General features: G+C 38.8%; 2 protein-coding genes across 3 annotated transcripts in view; both read right to left on the bottom strand.

Moving 5' to 3' along the window:
- The window catches only part of LOC132509426 (membrane cofactor protein-like), a 54,354-nt gene extending 37,432 nt beyond the window's left edge, over positions 1 to 16,922 (bottom strand). The window contains exons 1-4 of one of the 2 annotated variants that reach the window (XM_060130464.1): positions 16,760 to 16,922; positions 8,580 to 8,765; positions 8,147 to 8,246; positions 645 to 730 (exon numbers count right to left, since the gene is read on the bottom strand). In XM_060130464.1, the coding sequence (XP_059986447.1) occupies positions 645 to 730; positions 8,147 to 8,246; positions 8,580 to 8,765; positions 16,760 to 16,892 (505 nt within the window). In that variant the 5' untranslated portion in view covers positions 16,893 to 16,922. Of the gene's footprint in view, positions 1 to 644; positions 731 to 8,146; positions 8,247 to 8,579; positions 8,766 to 16,697 lie in introns of both variants that reach the window. The other variant, XM_060130474.1, reaches the window with a different exon arrangement.
- A 180-nt stretch (positions 16,923 to 17,102) lies between these two features.
- The window catches only part of CR1 (complement C3b/C4b receptor 1 (Knops blood group)), a 136,063-nt gene continuing 125,613 nt past the window's right edge, over positions 17,103 to 27,552 (bottom strand). Inside the window, exons 25-26 of the mRNA XM_060141831.1 lie at positions 27,282 to 27,386; positions 17,103 to 17,289 (exon numbers count right to left, since the gene is read on the bottom strand). Coding sequence (XP_059997814.1) covers positions 17,103 to 17,289; positions 27,282 to 27,386 — 292 coding nt within the window. The remainder of the gene's footprint in view (positions 17,290 to 27,281; positions 27,387 to 27,552) is intronic.

The raw sequence follows: 27,552 nt of genomic DNA, 5'->3' as shown, positions 1-27,552 counted from the left end.
CAAACTCATTTTCTTAAATACCTATATAAAGTACCTATATGAAATACCTATATTTATCTATAAGGATATGCTAAGTTTTGTTCTAATCATCATAAGAGATGGAAATTTAATGAGAAAATATGCTTGTGATTAAAAATAAAATTCACTGCTAGCTAAGAAATGCATATTTGTAATTTTAAAACATATCCATTCACTCCATCCATGGTTCACACTAATACCAAGATATGGTCTTATTTCACTGTCATCCTTGTAAGTTTATGGTGAAATTTTCCAGAATCTACAAATTGGGTGATTTTGCCACAGACTGAATCCAGACGGCTTCCTTTAAGCCAGATATTGAAGAGATTTTCAAAAATGTAAAACAATGCCACTATTCCCACTGTTGGTTTTGGAAATTTTTAATTTTTTCATAAAAATATGTTGTATATATTAACATGTATTGACTTTACTGTTCCTAAAAATGATTTAATAATTAACTATTTTAAAAACTTTTGTTTTAATTCCAATATAATGAATACCAATAGACATAACCCACATAAAGAAAAGCTCTTTGGAATCGTTGTTGATTTAACAGCATAAACAGGTCCTGAAGCCAAAAAGTTTGAAAATTCCTAATCTAAATTCTAAAGTGAGAATTTACTTACTTTCACAATGTGGTATCTTATCACTCCAATGCACATTCCCTCCAATACGGTTACAAGTTAGAATGCTTTTTCCTCTTAAGTAATAACTAAATGAAAAAAGAAAAGGTTACTGTTTCTTTAACAGCACATAATACTGAAAATTTTTATATGGTTGTTTTTCTGTACTAAAGTAGTTTGAGGGAGAAGTTTCTTAAATGACATGATATAATGAAAGTGCTAACCAAATCTGCAATTTTAATCAAATAGAGCTTCTGCATGTGGACACACACTGTCCAACAGCAAAATGTCAAAATTACTATCACGCCTGTCAGTGTGGCCTCTTCACCATCTCTGGCAAATGCACCACGCATTCACTTCTATGCTTTTGCTCACACCATTCTGCTCAGCAAGGACTGAGCAGAGAGATCAGGCCCTAGAGCTTGCCTGCCTGGATTCGAGACCCAGCTCCATGAATGACTTGTTATTTAAGCTTTGGAAAGTCTCTTACTGTTCCTCTTGCTCAATTTCCTCATCTATGTAAAAGAGATAATAGTACATACGTCATGGGGTTGTTTTGAGAATAAGTTAGCATCTGACACATAGTGAGTACTAGGTAAGTTTTAGTTCTTTTTAATATTCTTTAGATCAGAATATCTTTCCAGGAATAGCTTGGGAATATTACTTAATGAAATCTTCTCTGATGATTTAAATTCACAGTACTCTCTTCTTCTGGATTCTCATTGTAATGATCATAAATAATGGCATGTATTTGTCACTTCTTATTTACTATTTTGATTTAATATATTATGTTAGTATATATTGTGTTTCTAACCAGGCTACAACTTTTTTTGAGAAGAGTCTATGCTTTAAGTTTTTGGTACCTCTCAAAGTACCTAATAGGCTCTCTATATCTATGACAGGATGTTCTAATATTTTTACTTGATCAGTTTAAAAATAATCAGTGAAACTGCTTGTACAAGGTTCAAGTTGACTTTTCCATTAAGCTGTACTCATTTTCTGTATATTAGTGTTTTAGGAGAGGATTTTGGGAAGGTGGTAGAGTTGGAAGCTCTAGGAATCTGTCACCATAACTAGACAAAAACTGCAATGGCAGAATCTGTCTGATGTCACTGTTTTGGAACTCTGGAGTCTGTTGAAGGCTTGCAAGTTCTAGAGGAAAACTCAGACAGGTAAATTGCATTAATTTCAGCCCGTTTCAGCTCTTAGGAAAACAGCAGCAACTTATCCCTACCCTCAGCAGTGTGGCAGGCAACTGTGCGTGTGCTCCTGAAGCAGCTTACACACAGGTTACAGGAGGTACAATAGCCAAAAAGACTGTCTTCCAAGTACCAAGGATCTGTACTCTGATTGCTGACTGCTATTTCTGATCACAGAAAGTGGTGGCAGCCATTGTCGTCACACCTCGCCGACTCTTGCAAGCCCTTTCCTTGTTGGTTGAAGTGACTTACATGGGATTTAAAGATCCAACAACATTTGCTTCCACCTTCATTTTTCATGTTTCCACTCTCAGAAGCCAGGCACTAAAGACTAGGACATTCAAAAACAACTGCATATGTGGGGAAATTTAGAAAGTGAGTGTGCATGTTCAGGGAAAAAACACAGAAACAGCCTGAGAAGGCCTTCAGTTTACATCTCAGGTGATCCCTGCCACAGAAACATGATACAAAAATCAATAAACAAAAACAATAACAAAAACTGCAATGTCTAGGGAAAGGGGAGAATCTGATTTCCAGGGTGACCACATTATTAGATTCCAATGTCCAATATTCCACAAAAATTCACCAGACATACAAAGAAACAGGAAAGTGTGGTCCATTCAGAATAAAAAAACAAATGAACAGAAACTGTTCCTGAAAAATATCTGATGATAGATATATTAGATAAAGACATCAAAATATCTTAAAGTTGCTCAAAGAACTAAAGAAAGACTTGGAGAAAGTCAAGAAAATGATGTGTGAACAAAATGGAAGTATCATAAGGAGCTAGAAAACCTAAAAAGGAACCAAAAAGAAATTGTGGAGCTTAAAAGTACAATACCTGGTATTAAAAATTCAATAGAGGGATTAAAGGCAAATTTGAGCTGCAGAAGGATCAGTGAACATGAATATAGAATGGTGGAAGTTACTGAGTCTGAGGAACAGAAAGGAAAAAGAGTGAAGAAAAGTGAGCAGAGCCTAAAGGACCTGTGTGATATCATCAAGTGGATCAACCTACACAGCATGGGAGTCTCAGAGGGAGAAGAGAGATAGAAAGGGGCAGAGAGAATATTTAAAAAAAATAATGGTGAGCAACTTTGCAAATTTGATGAAAGACACAAATATAAACATCCAAGAAGCTCAACAACCCCCAGGTAAAATGAACTTAAAGACATCAACACTAAGTCACATAATAACCAAACTTTCAAAAGACAAAGACAGAGTGGCTAAGATGGCAGAGTAGAAGGACCCTAAGCTCACCTCCTCTCACAAGAACACCAAAATCACAACAATCTATAGAGCAATCATCATTGAAAAAGACTGAAACCTACTAGAAAAGATCCCCTACAGCTAAAGACATAAAGATGGAACCACAAGGAGACTGGTAGAAGGGGGAGCCTTGCAATATAATTAAATCCCATACCCCACAGTGGGCACCCCACAAACTGGAGAATAATTATATTACAGAGATTCTCCCACAGGAGTGAATTCTGAGCCCCACATGAGGCCCCACAGCCCAGGGGTCCAGCACTGGGAAGAGGAACTCCCAGAGCATTTGGCTTTGAAGGCCAGTGGGGCTTGATTGCAGGAGCTCCATAGGATTGGGGAAAATAGAGATTTCACTCTTAAAGGGTGCACAAAAAAGTCTCAAACACACCAAAGGACCAAAGGTAAAAGCAGTAACTTCATAGGAGCCTGGGCCGGAGCTACCTACTCATCTTGGAGGGTCTCCTAGGGAAGTGGAGGCAGCTGTGGCTCACTCTGGGGATATAGACATTGCGGCAGATATATCAGGGGATTCATTTGTGTGAGTTCTCCCAGAGGCTGATACTTTGGCACCAAGACCTGGCCCCACCCAACAGCCTGTAGGCTCCAGTGCTGGGACATCTCAGGCCAAACAACAAACTGGGAGGGGATACACCCCTACCCATGAGCAGACAGGCTGCTTAAAGACTTCCTGAGTCCACAGCCACCTCTAAACACACCCCTAGACATGGCCCTGCCCACCAGAGGACCAAAACCCAGCTCCAACAGTTAGGGGGCAGACACCAGAAGCAAGAAAATACAGTCCTGCAACCTGCAAGCCAAGTCTGCAAATGCAGGCCAGATACTACCCTGGGACCAGCTGGCCCCTGGCCCTTGGGTGATGAGAGGGGAATGCACTGCTGGGATGCATAGGATGTCTCCTACAGAGGGTCACTTCTCTAAGGCCAAAAAAAAGTAACCAACCTACCACATACATAAAAATACAAATAGCAATTTAGAGAAAATGAAGCAACAGAGGAATATGTTTCAGATGAAGGAACAAGATAAAACCCCAGAAGAACTAAGTGACATGGAGATAGGCAATCTACCCAAGAAAGAGTTCAGAGTAATGATAGTAAAGATGATCAAAGAACTCGGGCAGAGAATGGATGCACGGAATGAAAAATTAGAAGTTTTTAACAAAGAATTAGAAAATATAAAGAACAACCAAACAGAATTAAAGAATACAATAACTGAAATGAAAAATACACTAGAAGGTATCAATAGTAGAGTAAATGAGATGGAAGAACTGATTAGTGAGGTGGAAGACAGAGTAGTGGAAATCACTGCCACTGAAGAGAAAAAAAAAATGAAAAGGAATGAGGACAGTTCAAGAGACTTCTGGGACAACATCAAGCATGCTAATATTTGCATTATCAGGGTCCCAGAAGGAGAAGAGAGAGAGAGAAAGGACCTGAGAAAATATTTGAAAAGATAATTGCTGAAAACTTCTCTAACCTGGGGAAGGAAACAGTCACCCAAGTCCAGAAGTGCAGAGAGTCCCATACAGGATTAACCCACAGAGGAATACACCATGACACAGTGTAATCAAAATGATGAAAATTAAAGATAAAGAGAAAATATTAAAAGCAACAAGGGAAAAGCAACAAGTAACATACAAGAGAACTCCCATAAGGCTATCAACTGATTTTTCAGCAGAAACTCTGCAGGTCAGAAAGGAGTGGCAATGATATACTTAAAGTGATGAAAGACAAAAACCTACAACTAAGAATCCTCTACCCAGCAACGCTCCCATTCAGACTTCATGGAGAAATCAACAGCTTTACAGACAAGCAAAAGCTAAAATAATTCAGTTTTACCAAACCAACTTTACAACAAATGATAAAGAACTTCTCTAGGTGGAAAAGCAAAGGCCACAAATAGAAACAAGAAAATTATAAAATGGAAAAGCTCACTGGTAAAGGCAAACTTACAAGAAAGGTAGGAAATCATCCACACACAAAGCTAGTAGGGAGGTTAAAAGATGCAAATAGTAAAAATCATTTGTATCCACAATAAGCAGTTAAGGGCTACACAAAACAATTAGATGTAAAATATAAAATCAAAAACAGTTATTGTCAAAAATCTATAATAGATATACATACAAAAAGAAAAAGGAATCCAAACATAACATTAAAGATAGTCATCACAAGAGTAGAGAATGAAAGAAGGGGAAAGAAAAAGACCTACAAAAACAAAAAACAATTAACAAAATGGCAATAGGAACATACTTATCTATAATTACCTTAAATGTAAATAGACTAAATGCTCCAAGCAAAAGACAGACTGGCTGAATGGTTACAAAAACAAGACTAATATATACACTGCCTACAAGAGACTCACTTCAGATCTGGAGACACATACAGACTGATAGTGAGGAAATGGAAAAAGTATTCCATGCAAATGGAAATCAAAAGAAAGTCAGAGTTGCAATACTTATGTCAGACAAAAATGGACTTTAATAAAGATGGTTACAAGAGACAAAGACACTACATAATGAGCAAAGGATCAGTAGAAGAAGAAGATTATAACAATTGTAAATATATATGCACCCAACATAGGAGCACCTCAATATATAAGGCAAGGGCTAACAGCCATAAAGCAAAAATTGACAGTAACACAATGATAGTAGGGGACCTTAACACTCCACTTACATCAATGGACAGATCATCCAGACAGAAAATCAATAAGGAAACACAGGTAACACCCATCCTTCTGAAACTATTCCAAAAAACTGCAGAGGAAAGAACTCTTCCAAACTTGTTCTCTGAGGCCACCATCACCCTGATACCAAAACCAAAGATATCACACAAAAAAGAAATTTATAGGTCAATATCACTGATGAAAATAGATGCAAAAATCCTCAGCAAAATACCAGCAAACCAATTCCAAAAATACGTTAAAAGGATCATACATCATGATCTAGTGGGATTTATCACAGGGAGGCAAGGATTTTCAATATTCACAAATCAATCAATGTGATTGATCAATGTGATACAGCATATTAACAAATTGAAGGATAAAAACCATGTGATCCTCTCAACAGATGCAGACAAACTTTTTATAAAATTCAACATCCATTTATGATAAAAACTCTTCAGAAAGTAGGCATAGAGGAAACATAGCTCAACATAATAAAGGCCATATATGACAAACCCACATCATACTCAATGGTGAAAAGCTGAAAGCATTTCCTCTAAGATCTGGAACAGTACAAGGAGGCCCACTCTCACCACTTTTATTCAGCATAGTTTTGGATGTCCTAGCCACAGGAAGCAGAAAAGAAAAAGAAATAAAGGAATCCAAATTGGAAAAGAAGTAAAACTGTCACTGTTTGCAGATGACATGATGTTATACATAGAAAATCCTAAAGACACTACCAGAAAACTACTAGAGCTCATAAATGAATCTGGTAAAGTTGCTGAATACAAAATTAATATACAGAAATCTGTTTCACTTCTATACACTAACAACGAAAGATGAGAAACAGAAATTAAGGAAACAATCCCATTTACCACTGCATCAAAAAGAATAAAATATCTAGAAATAAACTTACCTAAGGAGGCAAAAGACCTGTACTCTGAAAACTATAAGACACTGATGAAAGAAACTGAAGATGACACAAACAGATGGAGAGATATCCCATGTTCTTGGATTGGGAGAATCAGCATTGTCAAAATGACTATACTACCCAAGGCAATCTACAGATTCAATACAATGACATTTTTCACAGAACTAGAACAAAATATTTTTAAATTTGTATGGAAACACAAAAGACTCCTATTAGCCAAAACACTCTTGAGAAAGAAGAACGGAGCAGGAGGAATCATGCTCCCTGACTTCAGACTATACAATAAAGCAACAGTCATCAAAACAGTATGGTACTGGCAGAAAAGCCAGACATATAAATCAATGCAGCATGATAGAAAGCCCATAAATAAACCCATACACTGATGGTCAATTAATCTATGACAAAGGAGGCAAGAATAGACAATGGAGAAAAGACAGTCAACAAGTGGTGCTGAGAAAACTGGACAGCTATATGTAAAAAGAATGAAATTAGAACATTCTTTAATACCATATAGAAACGTATACAAAAATAAACTCAAAATGGATTAAAGACCTAAATATAAGACAGTATATTATAATACAGAAGAAAACATAGGCAGAACACTCTTTGACATAAATTGCAGCAATATTGTTTTTGGATACGTCTCCTAGAGTGATGGAGATAAAAACAAAAATAAAAACTGGGACCTAATTAAACTTAAAAGCTTTTGCACAGCAAAGGAAACCATAAACAAAATGAAAAGAAAACCTACAGACTGGGAGAAAGTATTTGTAAATGATGCTACCAAGAAGGGATTAATTTCCAATACATACAGCTCATCCAGCTTAATATCAACAACAACAACAACATAATCAAAAAATGGGCAAAAGACCTAGGTAGACATTTCTTCAAAGAAGACATACAAATGGCCAACAGGCACATGAAAAGATGCTCAACATAACTAATTATTAGAGAAATGCAAATCAAAACTACAATGAGATATCATCTCACACCAGTCAGAATGGCCATCATTAAAAAGTCTACAAATGATAAATGCTGGAGAGGGTGTGGAGAAAAAGGAGCCCTCTTACACTGTTGGTGTCATTTCTGTGAGCCCTCCTTCAACTCTGAGAGCTGGCCATTTTTACTAGGGTGCACTGTGTTGTTAAGGATAAATTCACCATGATTACTACATTTTCAATGCTTCCAATAGGCTTATTACCACATATAATAAGTATATGATTTTGCTTTTCTTCAATTTAAATTCCTTTCTATTAATTACACATCATTTCATTCTCCATAAAAAGCCCAAGAGTTATTTGGCTACAAGTGCAACTTATGACCTAGAAAGAAAAATGAAATCAACTTTAAGGGAATGATTAAGCTGAGAAGCAAAGAAAAATGGAATTCATAACATTTAACTTATTTCCTCTAAGGAGTAACTTACTTACCCCTCATTACAAGAAATGTGAGCTTCTGATTCAAACTCAAAGGTTTTATTTGGGGCATATACTTCACCATGCTTTATTTCTGGATTTGGACATGATTTTCCTAAAAGAAAATTTTCAAATTCGTTTTTTCATACCAATTTCAAAATATTTAAATCAAGATCAAAATTCTACACTGCTCTTTTATATTGATGAAATATTATTTTCTTTATTTAATTATTATAAGGGCAAACTTAAAATTCACATTTACTGAGGAACCAATCACCAATAAAGATTCCCTGGAGATTTCTCAAAGCCTGAAAAAATGCATTGCTATCTAAAACCTAGTTTTGCATGAGAAAATCATTATTGTTGCAGTGGAAAATTGACCCTAAAATGTGTAAAAATCTCTACAGAAAGCAAAAAACAACAAACAAAAATGGTTTTGTTTCCTTACTTAAACATGCTTCTTCAATAGGGCTCCATGAGCCATTAGGCTCACAAGTAGATGAGAGGAGATAAGGCCACACATAAAAGTATCCTATGCGACACTCATAGTTTATTCTGTCCCCAGAATAATAATGGCGTTTAATGACACCCTTGAGCTTCATACTCTCCATTACTGGTGGGTCAATACAGGGACCTAGGAATAAAAATAAAAACAGAAAATTAAGGCTTTAATCTCTTTCACCAGCCACTTGTGGCCTAGCAGCAAGTAGGCAGTACAGAATAAATGGAAAGGTTCTTAGCAAGATTTTAAGTGATTGTCACATGCTTTTACCCAAGTGATGGTAGTAGCAGAGGATGTGTCTTGTTTACTTTAAATAACATCCTATTAGCTTTTAATTTGTTGAGGAATAAGCTAAATTTTCATTCAACAGTAAATTAAAGGAGACAAAATCTTTTTGGTATTGACTAAATATATATATATATATATATATATATATATATATATATATACATATCCTTACATACTTTTTTCTAAATTCATTTCAAAGTTCACCTCTCCTCTAAAAAGTCTTCCATAGTATATAGCACTCTGCTCAGATTACTCTTCCATAGTTTGAAATACAAGCATGTGATCACTTGTCACTTCAGGCTCAGTTTCCTCTCAGTAGGCAAAGTCCTAGAGGGCAGGGATCATATGCCTTCTTTTTCTACTACACTCTGTACACACTGGGTACTCAAGACATGCTATGATAAGAGGTGACTATTAAATAAACATTGTGGGTTTCAAAGATCAAAATACATATGGACTAAGTATTTCAAAGTATGACTTCATTTCATATTTGTGAACTAAATAATTTTATGAGTAAATAGATAACATTTAAATATCAAAATTTGCCATTTTGAATAGACTTACATTGAAAAAATTTTGTTTTCTTGATATTACTTTAAATGTAATTTAATTTTTCTTCTCTGATCAATAGAGCATGCATATCCTTAGAAGCTCCCTGAGGTAGATGTTTGGGCTATTTATCTAATATACCCCAACAGTAAAGCTACTTTCTTGCTATACTTTTATAAGTTTTTATTCTTTTTATTTTTTGGCGTGGGGAGTCCCTCCCTAGGAGAATGTAATTCCTACTTCAACAATTTCTCTTCCTTTTAATTATCTGTGGGCTCAACAACCTAACAAATCTGTTAGAAAAATTATGTAAAATAATGATATGGAGACGCATCAAGTCCTAAAGTGCTAAAGGAATGCAGAGGCCACACCTATAAGGTTAAGGATCTAAGGAGAAAGAAATAGACCTATTTTGGTCCCTGACGAACCTTTTTTTTATTACTCCCCTGGATCTCTGTCTTACTGCAGATTGAGAGACTGGTCAAGAGAGAACTCTAAAGAGGTGAAATATTACCCTCCTTTCCTATCATATTCTAAACTCTAAACTCCTCTCTTGATACACCGTCCAACATTTCATTTACATCATGTGCTGAAACTGTTTCAACACTTAGCAAATGTTTTCAACATTTCTACTATGCTGATCTTGTTACATGAATGCTTCTCAATTAACTGCCTCAAACAAAACAAAAGCAAAAAGCAAAAAAAAAAAAAAAAAAAAGGAAAACAAAACAAAACAAAAAACCCCCCAAAACAAAACAAAACCCTTTAGTATTAAAAGCATTGCTTAAAAAGAAAATTAGTTGAGTTGAATTTTATTAATAATATTAAATTTACTCAATACCCTGAGCCAGACATTCTCATTTTAACATAGGAAAAAAACAAACAAACAAAAAGCACAGGCTAGAAATGCTATATAATTTCGTACTAGATGCAAATGTATTACATCATTCTAGAATTTCCTGGAACCACCAAGAAAGAAATCAAGTTAATAGCATGCCCATAATTAAATTACACAAGTGTTCTTTGTTTATGCACTCAATTTCAGTAACTATCTCGAAAGTATAAAAAAGAAGAGAAAATTCCTAAAATAACTCTCACACATAGTGTTCTGAATGGAAAAAGACATGTCAATTGGACAGTTTAATCCATTCAACTAATGAAGGATTTCTTCCTACCAATATGCATCATGAAATGAGTGCTTTTAACAATGTGCAGTTTAGAATGTTGGCTTTGTCAACCAGTTGATCACAAGCTTTATACACTGTAATAATTGAGCCCAATAATCACACATTTTTATAATCAAATTTCTTCTTTTGCTCAGAACATTGAATTTTTTTCCTATGAGGATTTTCAAAGTAAATGTCCCTAGCTCCAAAAGAATAACATCTTAACTTAGTTTTTTCTAAATAGTTTACAACATTATTATTAGGCTGTAATGCTAAACTTTAACAATGGATGCTATTACATAATAAGATAGGCTGCATTCAGAAAACTCCCCAGTGTTCCAGGTGAGTGTCAGGAAAGTGAAATAATGCTCTGCTGTGAATCAAGAAAACTGTTCACTTTCTATACACTTGCAAAAATTGTGCAAGCACTCTCTACCTGCTTGCAAAATTAAAAATAACTCCCTGACATAAGCACACGCCACACCCCTTCCCATGTGGTTCCCTTCAGAAAATCATGGTCTCTGACCCAAATTGGAACTTCCTGAAATCTGACTACCCCCTCCTTCTCTCACTGTCCACTCAACCTATTTTTAAACTTTCTTTGCTTCTTCAAAACGCAGGCTCTAACATCTAACCTATCAATTTTATTTCTCAGTTCCCACTCATTTATAAGCCACTTAAATTATTTTCAAGTCATTAAGTAGCCTCCCTCTTGGTAAATTCACCCTAACACTCTCTCCCGCAGTAATTTTAATTACCCTGTCTACAACATCAGGAGCTATTGTTCATTCTCTCTTTGCTCTCTGGTGCCTGAAAAGCTCTTTTCCTTGGTTTCCAGGTAGCAAACCAGCCTGGTTTTCAGCCTGTCCTCTGGCTGCTCTTCCTTCTCTGTCTGATTGCATAATGTGACATTCCTCAGGAGTTATTCTACGAGCTCCCATTATTTTCATTCTGCAAATCCCCCCGGGTCAGAATGTATACTCTCATGACATCATTACAACTGATGAGAGCTGCCTCCCAAATCCCTCTCTCCATCCTAGATCTTAGCTGGGGTGCCAAGTCTATGTGTTCAACTGCCTCCCCACAGCTCCACTTGGAATGTGTCACACTATCTCAAATAACATAATGAAGCCAGCAAACAAGATACATGTTTTCCACAACTGAAATGCCTGTTCCCTCTCTCTGTTTCCACCTTTACTTCTAATTCAAGCCACTATCATTTCTTATCTGGATTGCTACAAGAGTTTCTGAATAGGTCTCCTTACTGGTCTTGCCACCTTTCATTCAGTTCATCTTCACACTGCCACCAGAGTAATACTGATGTGATGCTAGGACCAAGGCCCTTCCAAGTCAGATATGTTTCAACGGCTCCCTGCTTCCCTCATGATAATGTCTAAGGCTCCCTGACATGGCTAACAGAGCTTTAATATCTGCTCACTCTTGCACAGTCTTCTAAGCCATATTCAATTCCACTAGTAGTGCCCATTAAATTACTCAACTTACTGTAGTGCTCTAGACCTCCATGCATCATATTACTTCAGCTTTGACCAGAGACCCTGCCATTCCTCCCACCCACTCCTCCTTCAGTTTCATCTTAGATGCCACTTAGTCCTGGAGGCTCCTAACATCTCTCACCCAAAAATTTCAGTTAAGTGTCCTCATGAGCCCCAATTTACTTCTTTCATAGCACTTTTCATACTGTAATTATTCATTGCTTATTTCCATAGGAGACTGTAGCCTTCTTGAGGACCATGTCTCATTCATCACTGCATTTCTAGTTCCTAGTGCCAAAGCTGAATGAGTACTGTTATCAGTTTTATACATCCTTGGGTCAAAGTTCAAATTCTTTACTGTTCAGCCAAACTGCTCCAGAGATAGCTTCAAGTCATCACTCTTTTCACTGCTGTTTCTGTTCCTATTTTCCATTTCTTTCATTCATTTATTTACAGACATTTCACTTTATGAGAATTTTTAATTTCTTTCATGCCAAAATATTTGTTTTAATATTTTATTATAAACCCATTTTATATTACTTCTATGACTAGAAATAGTATTTTAACATTATTAAAAGTGAACTCCAAAGACTGTGGGTTATATTTTTTTCCTAAAGATTAGCAATGAACAATTCTAGAACTTGTTTCTTAAAACCGTGGTGATAGTAATCATTTTAGAAATAGCAAATTAAACCTGTGCCAATCATTATTTTAGTGTTTTTTAACTAACTTATCCTCCACAATCTTCCCATGAGTTGTGTACTATTTCCCATTCTTTAAGATGAGCAATCTGAACCATGGTAAGGTGAAGTAATTTGCCCATGAATATATTCCCTGTAGATAGCAGACCCAGGGTCAAGCCAGGAAACCCAGTTCCACTACCCACATTGCTTTCCATCACTGTCTGTCATCTAGAACCCTCGTATGGTTATGACAACAAAGTTTGTCTGCAATTTAGTCCTTAAGCAATGGTCTTCTACAGAGCCTGGGGAGATTAAAGCAAGCTTAGTTTAGATTTGCATTGTGCTAGGGCAAACGAAAGGCCTCAAGGTGCCCAAAAAGAACAGGTAATAACACCACAGTCTGATTTTTATGATAGTAATTTTTCATTCCTAACTATCCTGTTCTTTTCACAATTATTCACTCTGTGATCTACAGCGCTGCCTTCCTCCTGCCTCCTTTGCCCTACTGCTGCCACACTGGGGAGCTAGGCAGAGTCCATGACTGCCCGAGCCATGCCACATCTCTGAGCCTTTGCTCACACTGTTATCTCTGCTCTGAACACCTTTCTTCCTGCTCAGGAGAACTCCTTCAACTCTTGTCTTCCTTGACTTAATTCACTCAACATCTCCTCTAGGAAGTAGTCTCTGCTTCCCTGGGGAGGCACTGACCACTTCCCTTCTCTTGTGTAAGCAGCTTTTTGTAGGAAAGAGCTTTTTGCAGGAGGTCCCTTTTGTCTTGTCACTTTAGCAAAGCTATACTTTAATTAACTTCTGGCCCAAGCACACCTTTCACATCTTTTGATTACACAATACTTTGTCTAACCTGTTGGTTCTCTTCTTAGATCAAATAGAAAGGAAGATTAATTAACAGATGATCAGATCTTTCCCCCACCTTTCCCTTCAGTAACCTCGAGAGCAAACTGTGTGAAACAGATAACATCTAAAGAAATATCACAAGGAGTCAACAAGTCTGCAGGCAATGGGAGATGTCAATAAATATGACTCCCTATCTCAATGATTAACTGAGATTACTTCCCCTTTTTCCCTTAAAAAACTTTCATGGCCAAGCAGAATCTTCAGAGTTAGCTCTGGGACAGGAGTCTGCCTTCTCCCCAGATGCCAGCCTTCTGATTAAACCTTTCCATTCCTACCAGTACTTGTCTCTCAAGTATTGACTTTCTGAGCAGCGAGCAGCCAGACCTGAGTTCGGTAGTACTCGGACTCTCCTCTGCATGGATCTCTCAGCTCACCATCACATGTCTTCATGTTTAACACATGATATTGTGGACTCCATTCAGCCGTGTGGCCACAAAACCTCACACAGTACATGCCTCATAGTCGCTATTCAAAACGCTTTGGTTCTCAAAGTTACACTGCTGTCAAACAGAAACCAATGGTAAAGAATACAGTATAATGAATTTAATATTGAAAATAATCATCTTAAAACGTTATGCACTGGAGAAAGATTTGACCACCTAATTTCTTTTGTTCTCTATCTCCCAGTATTATTGTAACCTAGCAATTGACCAATAAGGACTATTCTTCTTGCACTGTAATATGCAGAGTAAGAAACTAAGAAACTACTGTGTAAGCACTTATTGACCGTGGCTTCTTTCAAAAGAAAAGACCTAAAATAGGCAGAAGAGACCACCCATAAAAGGAAATTGTAGGTTTTGTCCAACAAAGCAGACTCATTCTGGAGGAATGAGACTGGTCCCTTCTGTGATCTACCATTTGGCAACTACCTCTGAGATGGCAAGACTCCCAAGGCACAACACTGTTCGACTACAAAACCTTCTCCTCGTGAGCCGCTTCAGCGCATGTTTATTATATCCACATACTTTCCCTGCCCAACATAGTGAGTTCTCATTTGTACCTTACCTAAGTTTCTTACCTATCCTGATTTTACCTTTCAACCTTAAACCTAACCTTGTTTTTCCTCCTCTTCATTTCTAGCTGTTATCTTCCCTGATACATCCTATTCATTTTACTTATCTATTTTCCTCTATTTTGAATAGTTTTCATCATCTCCTTCAACTTCTAGCTTTAAGCCTATTCTAAACATTATTATTCTTTAAAAAATTCCTTTTAATTTTTTGTTAGCACTGCTGTTCCATCACCCACAACTCTCTTGCAGAGAAATAAACTTCCAAAGTGATCCGTAACAAGCAAGACTGGAGTATTGAGAACGCTGAGGAGTCTACAGTCAGGAGAAGATAGATCCTTTCTGACCCCCAGCTGTCCCTGCCTTAGCTTTTTAGGCACCACAGAAAGTCCATCCTAAGCATGGTTCTTTAGAGAACCTTCCTCCTGGAAGCAAGAGAAGTTGTTCCTGGGCTCTAAGCCTCAGCTGAATGTTACCTTTAATTTTCTGGTACTTGAGAGTTATACAATAATGTTGACACTGAGGCAAAAAAAAATGGGCATTTGAAACCACAAGTGCGACAAGACAGCCAAGATCTCTGCATTCTAGTGAGGAGAGAACAGAAAACATAGTTTGGGAGGGTGACTACCAGTTGGGGGGAATTGAGCTGAAGTGTGTGTGTCCACCGGAAACAGTGCATCAGAGAAGGTCCCTCTGAGGGGATAACATCACAACTGACTTTGAAGAATAAGAAGGAGCCAATTACGCAAGAGGCAGAAGGAGAATGTTCCAAGGCCAAGGGAACAGCATGTACAGAAGGCAAAGGGCAGAGTTTGGCCTGTTTGATGAGCAGAAATATCTTCCCTTCCACCAGTCATTTGTTAAATGCTGTCAGAGAATCATGCTCCTTTCCTCCTCGGTACTTCTTTTGGGTTATAACATATTCATTAACATTATGTTTTGGCTACTGTCTACCACTCCCAATAAATTGTAGCAAGTATTTTATTTCCTAACATGGGCCTGGCACTGGGGACCCAAGACCAGCATAGGACCTGGCATATAGAAGGCAAGTATTTATTGAATGAAGGCTGCTAAGAAAAAATGCAGCATACAAACTGTATATGTAATAGATCCTAAAAATAACTTGGACATGGAAACACACGTGTATATAAAGACAGAAGGAAATATACCAAAGTATTAAAAATGGTTGTCCTTTGATTGTGTATGTTTTATACAATTAAGCATGCCTTTTTTTGGGCATATATTTAAAGTATTTATTCGATTCAATGAAACACGGAAAAGAAAAAAAAAAGTGAATGGGCCTCAGCTCTAGTTTATGAAGCTGTATGGGAAAACCAGATGAACGTCATTTATAGTTCATTTTCAGGATACTCATTTTTCACTAGGTTTGGCTACCAATGTTTTTTAGGTTGCTTCGGTAAGCCCCATACAAAGCAGCTTCCTTGTCCCACACTGCGCACCACTGGGCTGGCGACTTCCACAAAGCATACACCAGGGTACATTCCCCCAGGCTCCCCAGCGGGGCACAAACACCCCCCACACAAGGCATCACCGGCCTAGAGAACATAAGGCAACCCCTCCCCCAGGGCACAGCACCAGCCTAGCAGCATCCCCAGACACAGGGGCACTCAAGAGCAAGCCGTCCCCACCAGGACGGGTCCCTGCTCCTGTTCCGACTTGGCTCAGTCCTGGAAACACCCTACAGACTTTTGCTAGGGACCCAGCCTGGTCCGGGGTAAACCCCGGCCGAGCCCACCACCCCTCACCGCTCAGTGCCCACCACCAAGCAAGCCTTCTCCTCGGCCACTACGTGGTCTCCACCCCGGTGGGTCCCCGCACAGCAAGACCCAGGACATTCCGGCCACGCCTTCAACCCTAACTCCGCACGACCCCGGGTGGATCCAGCTTCGCGCCTCCGCCCGGAGCCAACAAGCAAAGCTCACCCGGCCCTCGGTTCTGACCTGCCTGCTCCCCGACCCACTCCAGTTCGCCGCCAGGGCGCACACTCTCTCCAGGCTCCTACCGGAGAATATGGGCAACGGGAGCACTAAAGACAGCAAAAGAATCCCGCCGCAGCACCAAGGAAAAGGGGGACTCTCTGGGCGGCCGGGAGGTGCCTGGCAAGGCGCGCGGCGAGGCGCGCAAGACGCCGTCATTTTTGGGAAAATCAGCGGGAAACCTGAGACCAAGCCAGGAGAAACCTTTTAGATAGAGTTCAGTTACCAGACGCAATAATCCCCGGATTCACAGTGTCCTGTGCGGTCACGCAGGTGGGCGTGGCCTAGAACGCTGCAGGAGCGAAGGAGAGGGCCTTGCGAGGCCAATGGGCGGGCTGCAAGGCTGGGCCTCGGCGCCCGGGGCGGCCCTTAAGCCTGGAGAGGCGGGGCGAGGCCCTTGCGCGGGGCTAACCCTCCCGGTGGGCTGGGAGCTTTGCGCCTCCTTCTTGGACTCGGACTGTCTCTGAGTCCTCTGTCTGCAGACCTGAAGGAGAGCCGCGGCGGCTTGCGGGAAATGGCTATCTCACCGCCTCTACGTAAACAGACTGTTACCAACCTACTCAAGAACGGTGGAAAGGAATCAAGGGCCGGTGCGGTCATCACTGTCCCTTTTCCGGAAAGCTGGACTAAAGAATCAAGCGCATCGACCCGAAAATAGAAACCTAGAGCCCAGCCAGTGGGTCACTGTGGGTCAGACACCCCTCAGGACTCCAGTTTGGACCTGGGGCACTCCAAGCTGTCCGGACACCTGTACCCTTGCTCAATCTTTAGCATTAGTCAGGCATAATTCGGGACAATAGTTGAGGTTTCCGTGGTTGAGCCTCTGCTTCTGAAGCCTCTCATGGCCTGATTTCAAAATCACGAAAGGTTTGGTCATTGCTCTCCCAACTGCTAAAGTCAATTAGCCTTCCCTGTGTTCCCAGGAAAGGACCCCTGGGAAGGTAAATTGTTAACACCGGGCCATTAGCATAATGGGTTCCAACGCTACCGGGCTTTTGTCCTTGAGCCACTAAATGTTTTATTGAAGATGAAATATACATGCATGAAAAAGGCAAGGACGGGGTGGGGGGCATTAAGTGCCAAATTTCTTGGAAGCAGTAAATGTCATTAGAGTTGGGAGGGGTAGGAATTGGTCAGCTGAAGTGGATAAGGGGGAGAACTTTTCTGTTGAAACGATCTTGCAAACAATGCTGGAAAATTATCAATGAGCAAGATTTATTTGTAGAATTGTAAGTAAACCTGTATGACTAGTAAAAGAAATATAAAAGTAACCTGACTGGTATTAAAGAGCAAACAAAAGAAGTTGACATTTTCTTATTAGTTGGCAAAGAATAAGAAGGTCAACCAACGTAAGTAAACGTATTTGGGGAACCAGTACCCTCAAATTTTAGTATTTAACGTAACTTTTCTGTATGTCAAAAGTTTTAAAATGGACATGACTTTTAAACCACCAGTTCCATTTAGAGTTTATCCCAAAAAAATCATCAGAGCTGTGAGCAAAGCTGTATAGTTTTCAAAAAAAAATTTAAATCCATGTGTCTAGCAAAAATATTAAGGATTTTATAGTAGGTAGTTTATTGTTTAAAAAAAAAATCAATGTGAGAAACTATGATAAATTCCTGAGTGGAAAAAGCAACTCCAAATCAGTGTGTACCTTTTTTCATTCCTTTTATTAAAACAAAAGTAGTATATTGATACAGAAAGAGATTAGTTGGAAATATACCAAAATTAACCAATAGTTGATAGGATTATGGATATTTAATTTTCTTTGTGCTTTTCAGCTTTCTATACTGACACTATGTTACCTTTGGAATCAGGTAAAGAAAAATAATTATTTACATCCAACCTATATTTCAATTGCTATTTCATTCATAGAATGGTGGGGATAGAACCTGTTATCACACAGAGTTAAGGTATGAGAGGATGGTGAGGAAATGGAAATTCTCCGTATAAACATCAAATGCATCATCTGGAATTACAAAACTTTATATATATTTTAATTTTTAAAAATTTTTATTGGACTATTGGACTGTTAGTTTCTGCTGTACAGCAAAGTGAATCAGTTATACATATACATATATCCACTCTTTTTTAGATTCTTTTCCCATATAGGTCATTACAGAGTATTGGTTAGAGTTCCCTGTGCTATACAGTAGGTCCTTATTAGTTAACTATCTTATGTATAGTAGTATGTATATGTCAATCCCAACCTGTCAATTTATCCCTTTCACCCTTCTCCCCCGTAACCATGTTTGTTTTTTACATCTGTGACTCTATTTCTGTTTTGTAAATAAGTTCATTTGTATCATTTTTTAGATTCCAGATATAAGCAATATCATATGATATTTGTCTTTCTCTGACTTACTTCACTCAGTATGACAATCTCTAGGTTCATCCATGTTGCTGCAAACGGCATTATTTCATTCTTTTTTATGGCTGAGTAATATTCCATTGTACCACATCTTCTTTATCCGTTCCTCTGTCAATGGACATTTAGGCTGCTTCCAACAAAACTTTATATATTTTTAAACAATTTTATATGTGAGACGTACTAAAGCTATTCTGGGATGAACAAACCATGGAATTTCCTCTTCCTCCCAGACCAATACAATTTTTTGAATTCTTGGCAGAGCATATAAACACCAAATGTGGATGTGATATATAAAATATACACCTTAGTATTGGGGGTTATAAAATCCGTAATTTTATAATTAAGGGGACAGTGAAAGGAAATGCAATGAGGGGGAATTATCATTTCTGTTAATACTTTCAGTTATGAAGGAGTGATATAACAGAAATATTCTGTGGCTAACTGTTGGCATTAACTTATGAAAACAGAAATTATTTCTTCTGCAACTATTTGTACATAATATTGTATGTCAATCAGCTGAAAAAAAAACTTTCCCGTTTATTTTTGGGCTTGAAAGTAAGGTTTTTTTCGTTTTGTTTTGTTTTATTCTCATGAGAAAATTTAAAAGGTAGGGAAAGAAGTAGGCTAGTTTTTGCTAGATTAGATTCAAGGATTGAGGTTTTACTGGGACTTTGTTTCAGTGAAATTTCTGTACCTGGGGCTCATCAAATCATCCCAAATACAATTGAAGAGATTCACATAGATTTCTTTAACTTATTTTGATTTGACCCAACTGAGGCTCCATTTGAAAGGTTCTAAGTCTTGTTCTCTATTTTTCTGGACAAGTTCCACGAGGCAGGGATAGTTTTCTTGCTATATCTCCAGTGCTGAGACAGTTCTAGACCTACACTAGGTGCATAATAAATACGCATTAAATACTGAATGAAATAAATGGGTGTTGCTGTCAAGTGCATTTAACATGTTTCTGCCAATCCTCCCCCAGTGTGCATTTACCAAATGCTGGGAAGGTCCTGAGAGATTTTGATTTTAGTAATTTTAGCCACTAGGAACAAAGCAGGATTTGTCTCTGAAAGGATTTGTCTACAACTGTCTGCAGAGAAAACTTTCCTAAATCAGGCATGGCAAGCTGACCTATGAAGTGGATCTACTGTCTAACCCTTAGTCTTGAGATCATTTTAGTGACTGAGTTCAAAGGGAGAGTATGGACTGTGAACTTCCTAAGGTGCTGAGAGGAACAGAACTCAAGAGTCGAGGCTTTGAGTGAAGTAGGGGCTTAAACACTAGTGGTTCCTCCAACTCCCCCTAAAGATTTTGTCAAGCTGCCAGCGATAAAATGAGGAGAGAATGGAAAATATGATTGTTTGTAGACCAGATTTTGAGCTATGTAGTAGCTCTCCTGTAAGCTTTAGGAATGGCGGTAAGATGGAGGGAGGTGTCTGTGGATGTCATTAACCCGAGGGGGACTTCATTAAATAAAACAATGCTAGATGATCCTTTGCCTCCTAAATTGGTATATTTACCTTTTGCTTTTCAGAGGTGAGGGTAGCAGCATGAAGGGGCCTGTGAATGCTCTCAGAAGAGGCTTTCACCTGTCACGGTGCTTTACAGGTTAGGTGTTTGTGAAAACCTGAAAGAGAATGGCTAAACAGAGGATAGTTAAGCCACCTTTTTGAGGCTGGTCCTGGGAGCTCTGCCACCTCTACTCGCACCTGGTAGGCACCTGCCAGCAAATTGACCTTCTTACTTGGCTGTTACCTCAAGAGCATTACTGTGGTGCCAAACCCAACACAGGGATTCTGAACCCAGTCAAGTACAGAAAGGAGGGCATTTCTCATAAGGATCACATATTCATTTTGTTTCCTCTTGGCTTTTGAAATCTTTACACAGTAAATATATTACAAACCATATTCCACAAGTCGATTTGCAAAGATAAAATCTCTTATTCCTTTCTTATTATAATGCTGAGACAAATTACATTTAAACATCATGTACTTTAACTTACATCTCACATTTAACTGTACAAAAAGGCAAGTGAAACAAAACAATATTAGAATGTTAGTACTAGGAATAGCTTTGGAGATCAATTGGCCCAGCCCCTGCTTTTCAGATGAAATATATAAGGTCAGAAGTGAACAGAAGTGCTCAGTAATACAAGTTAAGCAGTATAGTATTTTACCCATAATTAGTCATGTGAAGAAAAAAAATGTTGCCTGCTATTCCAGTTCTGCAAGGATTAAGCCATTAGCTACTGCAGTTGCTCATGGACAGTGCACCCCGAGGGGAATTCAAGATGGAGAAAAACAGGAAGTACGTTGTGCTTTGGATATATAGGCCCCTAGATAGTTAAGATGCATATCTAAGGAAAAATATCTTTCATACTTAGAAAAGCAATAAAATCATTAACTTGAGATGTCTGTTCTTTGGGATTAGCAGTAATCTTTTGATGTTCAACTACATGTCTGCTTTTATTTTCCAGCAAAAAATTAATGTATATCCTGACTGCTGCCTTACCTCCTCAAAGCCATTCCTCAGAGCTGAGAGACTGTTTCCTGGGCTGTGGTCCTCAGAAAGGTCACAGAATAAAACTTAACTCACAACTTTTACCTTGTGAGTTTTTCTTTCAGTGGACAGTATATACATTATTACATAGTATATATATAGTTAATATATACATAATTTAAACACATATTTCCCATAGATAACTGATGTTTAGAGAAACGCACAGATTTCTTGCAGTTAGAAAGTCACACACATCAAATATTTTTTAATCACATTGTTCACTGACATACTCGATTCTGGGGGGGAAAAAAAGAAATGAGAATTTTTTTCTTGTGATGGGAAATTTTGATTCTAAGAATGGTTGATTCCCAAGCAATTGATTTCTAGTTCTCCTTTAAAATTTACTTCCTCAGAAACCCAAGAAATAATAGAGATTGCTAAAATTTTAGCTAAGCAAAACATTGAGCAACTTTTCATATTTTCAGGGGCTACTTGTCTTTCTTTTTTGTTTTGTTGACGTAGGTGTATGTCCTTTGCCTGTATTTTGTGAGGTGAGCAGCGGTTGTCTTTGAATTCTTAAGTCTCAAGCCATTTACCCTTTGCCTGTGATATAATTTGCAATTTTTTCGTTCATTTTTCTTTGCTTATACTGTTTTATTTTTCTATCTTGTATGATTTTAAATTGAAAGTCAAGTTGATGTCCAGTTCACTCTTTATATTTATCAAGGTAAATGTGAAAGAATATACTTTAAAACCCAGAATTACACAGAAATTAGCAGTAGTCTTATACAAATCTATTGTTAAATATCCAGAAAGCTTTGATATTTTTTAGAGATCATTAGAGTGGCTGATAATATTATACCAAATAAAGTTTTGATCTATAAGGATGTGGATGCATTAAAGGTTCCAGGGCTACTTATTTAGAAGGTGTCAGTACATGTTTATTGTAGGGGAATAAAATGTGCCACCTGGAAATGTGTCTCATTGGCATGAGGATTATTAGGCTGATTATTATTTTTTTTTAAGTAAAGTTATTTATTTATTTTTGGCTGCATTGGATCTTCGTTGCTGCGTGCGGGCTTTCTCTAGTTACTGCGAGTGGGGGCTACTCTTCGTTGCGGTGCGCGGGCTTCTCATTGCGGTGGCTTCTCTTGTTGCGGAGCATGGGCTCTAAGCGCATCGGCTTCAGTAGCTGTGGCATGCAGGCTCAGTAGCTGTGGCTCGCAGGCTCTAGAGCACAGGCTCAGTAGTTGTGGTGCATGGGCTTAGTTGCTCCACGGCATGTGGGATCTTCCCGGACCAGGGCTCGAATCCATGTCCCCTGCGTTGGCAGGCAGATTCTTAACCACTGCACTACCAGGGAAGCCCTAGGCTGATTATTTTTAAGAAACAGAAAGCTCAGGAAGTTTTTTCTTGTTACCACCCTCTTAGCTGCTTAAAAAAATTTAGATAAAGTGATTGTTCCTGGAATAGGACTATAACCAGAGATATGTGCAAAGAATATGGGCTAAAGTGGTGGGAGCGGTGTGTGTGTGTGGGAACTTGGCACGGCCTAGAGATCAGAGTCTACTCTGAGTCTCATTATCTCTGCCTGGCCCAGCAAGCATTTTTCAAACATTTGTTTTTCCACCTCCATGTAAATTACCTTCCTCCCCTTTAAAGTCCCAAACCACTACCCTCAACATACCTCCTTCGTCTTTAGCTGAAAATGGTATTTAAGGGGAGTGCTCTGACCATTTTGGGAGTTACTCAGTTTTCCTGGGTTTTTCCCACATAAACATGTTATTAAAATTGGTTTGATTTTCTCCTGTTAATCTGTCTGATGTCAATTTAATTCTTAGACCAGCTATAAGAATTTCCAGAGGGAAATTTTTCCTCCCTGACATTATTAGCTTGATAAATTATTAAAAGTCATGCTTTCCTAGTTAATTTAGTATATTCTGAATTGATACAAAAGTAAGCTAGTTATTTTTATGATAGAAATTATTTTTATTTAAATTTTCGTATTTTAAAATTAATAACACAGGTCAAAGCGCTTTTGAAATAGAGCTTAGGAAATATCCAAAGCTTAATTTTTCTTCCAGCTATTTCTCTTGAATAGTATTGACCCATCTCCCCTATAATCATTTAATACATTTTTAAAAAAATTTATTTATCTATTTGGCTGTGCTGGGTCTTTAGTTGCAGCACGCAGGATCTTCATTGCCTCTTCATTGTGGCGTGTGGGATCTTTGGTTGTGGCATGCAGGCTCTTCGTTGTGGCATGCGGGATCTAGTTCCCTGACCAGGGATCCAGCCTGGGCCCCCTGCATTGGGAGCATGGAGTCTTAACCGCTGGACCACCAGGGAACTCCCAATGCCTTTTCTTTTCTTTTTTTTTTTTTTTGTGGTATGTGGGCCTCTCACTGTTGTGGCCTCTCCCGTTGCGGAGCACAGGCTCCAGACGCACAGGCTCAGCGGCCATGGCTCACGGGCCCAGCCGCTCCGCAGCATGTGGGATCTTCCTGGACCGGGGCACAAACCCGTGTCCCCTGCATCGGCAGGTGGACTCTCAACCACTGCACCACCAGAGAAGCCCCCAATGCCTTTTTAATAAACAGAAATTAATTTATTTTTCTTTGAGAAAGTGAAAACTGATATACCGTACATTTTTCTCCAAAGTGTCTAAAATGAGTGGATTCTATTCAATAAAAAAGAAAGTATTTAAGAAATAAAAACATGTGTATAAAGAAACATATATAAAGATTAGCAGAACATGAATTAAAATATTAACAATGGTTACCACTGGGTAGTATAATTAATGTGACTTTTCTTCATATCTTCTCCCTGCATTTTCCAAATTTGCCCTAACAAGCCCATTCTTATTATAAACATTTGAAAAAAAAATGACCAACTTACAAACAGAAACCCTAGGCAACACTTTTTTCCTTTAAATAGTTAGACTATTTATAAAATCCTAAGTGTAGCTTTCCCCTGACTAGATAATGTGTGCTTTCTGCACAAGAGAAGAGGGTGAAGGGGTGACCGTAATCCAAGCTAAGAGGAGGGTGCTCCACTAGGTACTGGTAGAGGTTCAGCATCTTCAAGTGCACATGTTTGCATCTCTGTGAAGTCACTTCAAAGATTTTATGAGTCTCAGATCTTATTCTGTTGAAATGAATTGGCTCTTTTCCAATCAACATTTTAATTGGAGGTGTTCTCCAGCTTTATAGTACTTTGTCAAGGAAGGACACTGAAATAACAAGATATTTTTATTTAGATGACAGCGTGGTCAACAACTGAACTACCCAGAATTTATATGCTGATAATCATGATGCTAGCATTGCACATAAATTACAAGTTTTAAAAGAAGTGTTTACTTGGACTTCCCCGGTGGCACAGTGGTTACAAATCCACCTGCCAATGCAAGGGACACAGGTTCGAGCCCTGGTCTGGGAAGATCCCACATGCCATGGAGCAACTAAGCCCATGCGTCACAACTACTGAGCCTGTGCTCTAGAGCCCATGAACTACAACTACTGATCCTACACACCTAGAGCTCATGCTCCACAACAAGAGAAGCCACCACAATGAGAAGCCTGTGCATGGCAACAAAGAGTAGCCCCTGCTCACCACAACTAGAGAAAAGCCCACATGCAGCAACGAAGACCCAACACAGCCATAAATAAATAAATAAATAAATAAATAAAAGAAGTGTTTACTGTCCTCTGTTATGGCTGCTATGTCAGGCACAAAAAAGTATAGCATTGCCAACTACCAATTGGCACTTGCCATCTACCTCTACAAGGATTAAATCATGAGCTGCTGCAGCTGCTGACTTTCAACATCCCCTGAAAGGAGTTCAGGGTGGAGATCGGGAATGAGGCACTCTGTGCTTTGGAAAAAACTGGCAGAACAGGCCTTCAGATAGTTAGATATTTTCAGGAGAAGATTATATGAGATTTTATTTTTATTCTTGCATCTCCTCCTATCTAGGTAAGTACTGAAAGTTTTCATGGTGATGTCTGCTCCTTGTAACTAGCAGCAACCTTCACAAGACTAGCAGCAGCCTTCTGCAAAAATGTAGGCTTGACTGCATATACCCCCCCCACCCCCAAAATCACATATATACTGACCTTCCCCCCTGCTCTTCGTAGCGATTTCTCAGAGATATCTGAATGCTGCCTCCTGGGTGTTAGTCCTCATTTTGCCCCCAATAAAACTTAACTCACAACTCTCACATTGTGCGTTCTTTTCAGTCGACATCATAAATCGATGAGACTAACAATAACTTGACCTTTCCTCATTGCTTCTTTTGTCAAAGGAAGAGTTCTCAGAATTGAGCAAGTGGGCTTCCCTGGTGGTGCAGTGGTTAAGAATCTGCCTGCCAATGCAGGGGACACGAGTTTGAGCCCTGGTCCGGGAAGATCCCACATGCCGTGGAGCAGTTAAGCCTGTGCGCCACAACTACTGAGCCTGCGCTCTAGAGCCTGCGGGCCACAACTACTGAGCCCATGTGCCACAACTACTGAAACCCATGTGCCTAGAGCCTGTGCTCTGCAACAACAGAAGCCACCACAATGAGAAGACTGTGCACTGCAGCGAAGAGTAGCCCCTGCTCGCTGCAACTAGAGAAAGCCCCGCACACAGCAACAAAGACCCAACGCAGCCAAAAATAAAAAAAAAAATTAAAAAAAAGAATTGAGCAACTAAATAAAAAGAGCCTCATTCTGGAACACACACAGGTCCCTCATAACACATAAAATGATTCCTTGAGTCTCTTTTCTGATTGATGGTTTTGTTAGAGGAAATAAACAGGAGCTCGAGGTTTGGAGGAGGGTCAGCTTCAGATAGCATGTCCTCCTCCCCTACTCGCAGTAAGATCGAAAGAAGTTACTGTATAGTTCAAGAGATCCAAATGCTCCCTTGGCCATGCTGAAGCCTCTCCTGTTTCTCAAGGCCAGGAACACTGTTCTTGTACTAATGGACACCCCTGATGAGGCTCATCAGCTCACCTGTCACTCGCAGTTATTACTGCCACTGGATCCCTCATCATTGTTCTCCTTCCACCTCACAAGACTTCCCAACATCATGTGTTACCTGCATCACTGAATAGTCTCATGTCCTTTAACATGGTTCTGTGACACTGGAGATGGCTATATTGCCCTCTCTGCCCCTGCACCTGGTCTGGGTGCACAGGTCGTAATTTTTTACAGACTCTAACTCACTCGTTGTCAACCATATGTTGCCGCAAATGATTAACCTTACTCCTGTGAAACACTGTGGCCAAAATTCCAATTTTAAAAGGGAAATTTGAGACAATTTCATTAAGGAATTCCTGTTTTTAAAAAGGCGATCAACGGTCAATGTGCACAGATTGAGATGCACCTTGAGCAAATGCTTGGGTTCCAAAAGAAAAAGAAAAGCTTACTATTCTCAAAGGTTCATAGCATAAATGCACAAAAATGTAGGAAAGCTTTGAAAAGAAACTGTGCAGAGCACTGACAGTCATCACCCCAAAATCACTGGAAACAACAATCCAAGAAAAAAACCACAAAGGCGTTTCCAGCTCCTGAAGTACATTCCATCTCCTTTTTTATCAGTGATCCAACTAGTGCCATAGCATATTCAAATCCTACTTTCATTTTCAACATTTGAGTTGTTGAAAACGTTTTGAATTCAGTTTATGTATTAGGTACCTGATATTTTCCTGATTTGTTTGCAGAGTATGAGGATGGACACCACTGCCTTCTTTGGGATGCAGATGGATAACTGCTTCTTTCAAGTTTTCATCTGTGTTGTTGCTAATTGACAATGGAGAAAAATAGGAAAAATATTTTAAATATATAACTTCAGTGTTGAAAGAAATTAGTAGCTTTCATTTTGAAATTTAGGCCATACTTTACTTCAAGTTTCTCAAATCTTTGAAGATATCTAAAAAGAAAAACCAAATCCCACATTTCAAGTCTA

Source organism: Lagenorhynchus albirostris, chromosome 2 (assembly GCF_949774975.1).
Source record: "Lagenorhynchus albirostris chromosome 2, mLagAlb1.1, whole genome shotgun sequence".
Taxonomy (NCBI): domain Eukaryota; kingdom Metazoa; phylum Chordata; class Mammalia; order Artiodactyla; family Delphinidae; genus Lagenorhynchus; species Lagenorhynchus albirostris.
Note: the sequence above shows the minus strand (reverse complement) of the source record. Positions and strands in the feature narration are given on the sequence as shown.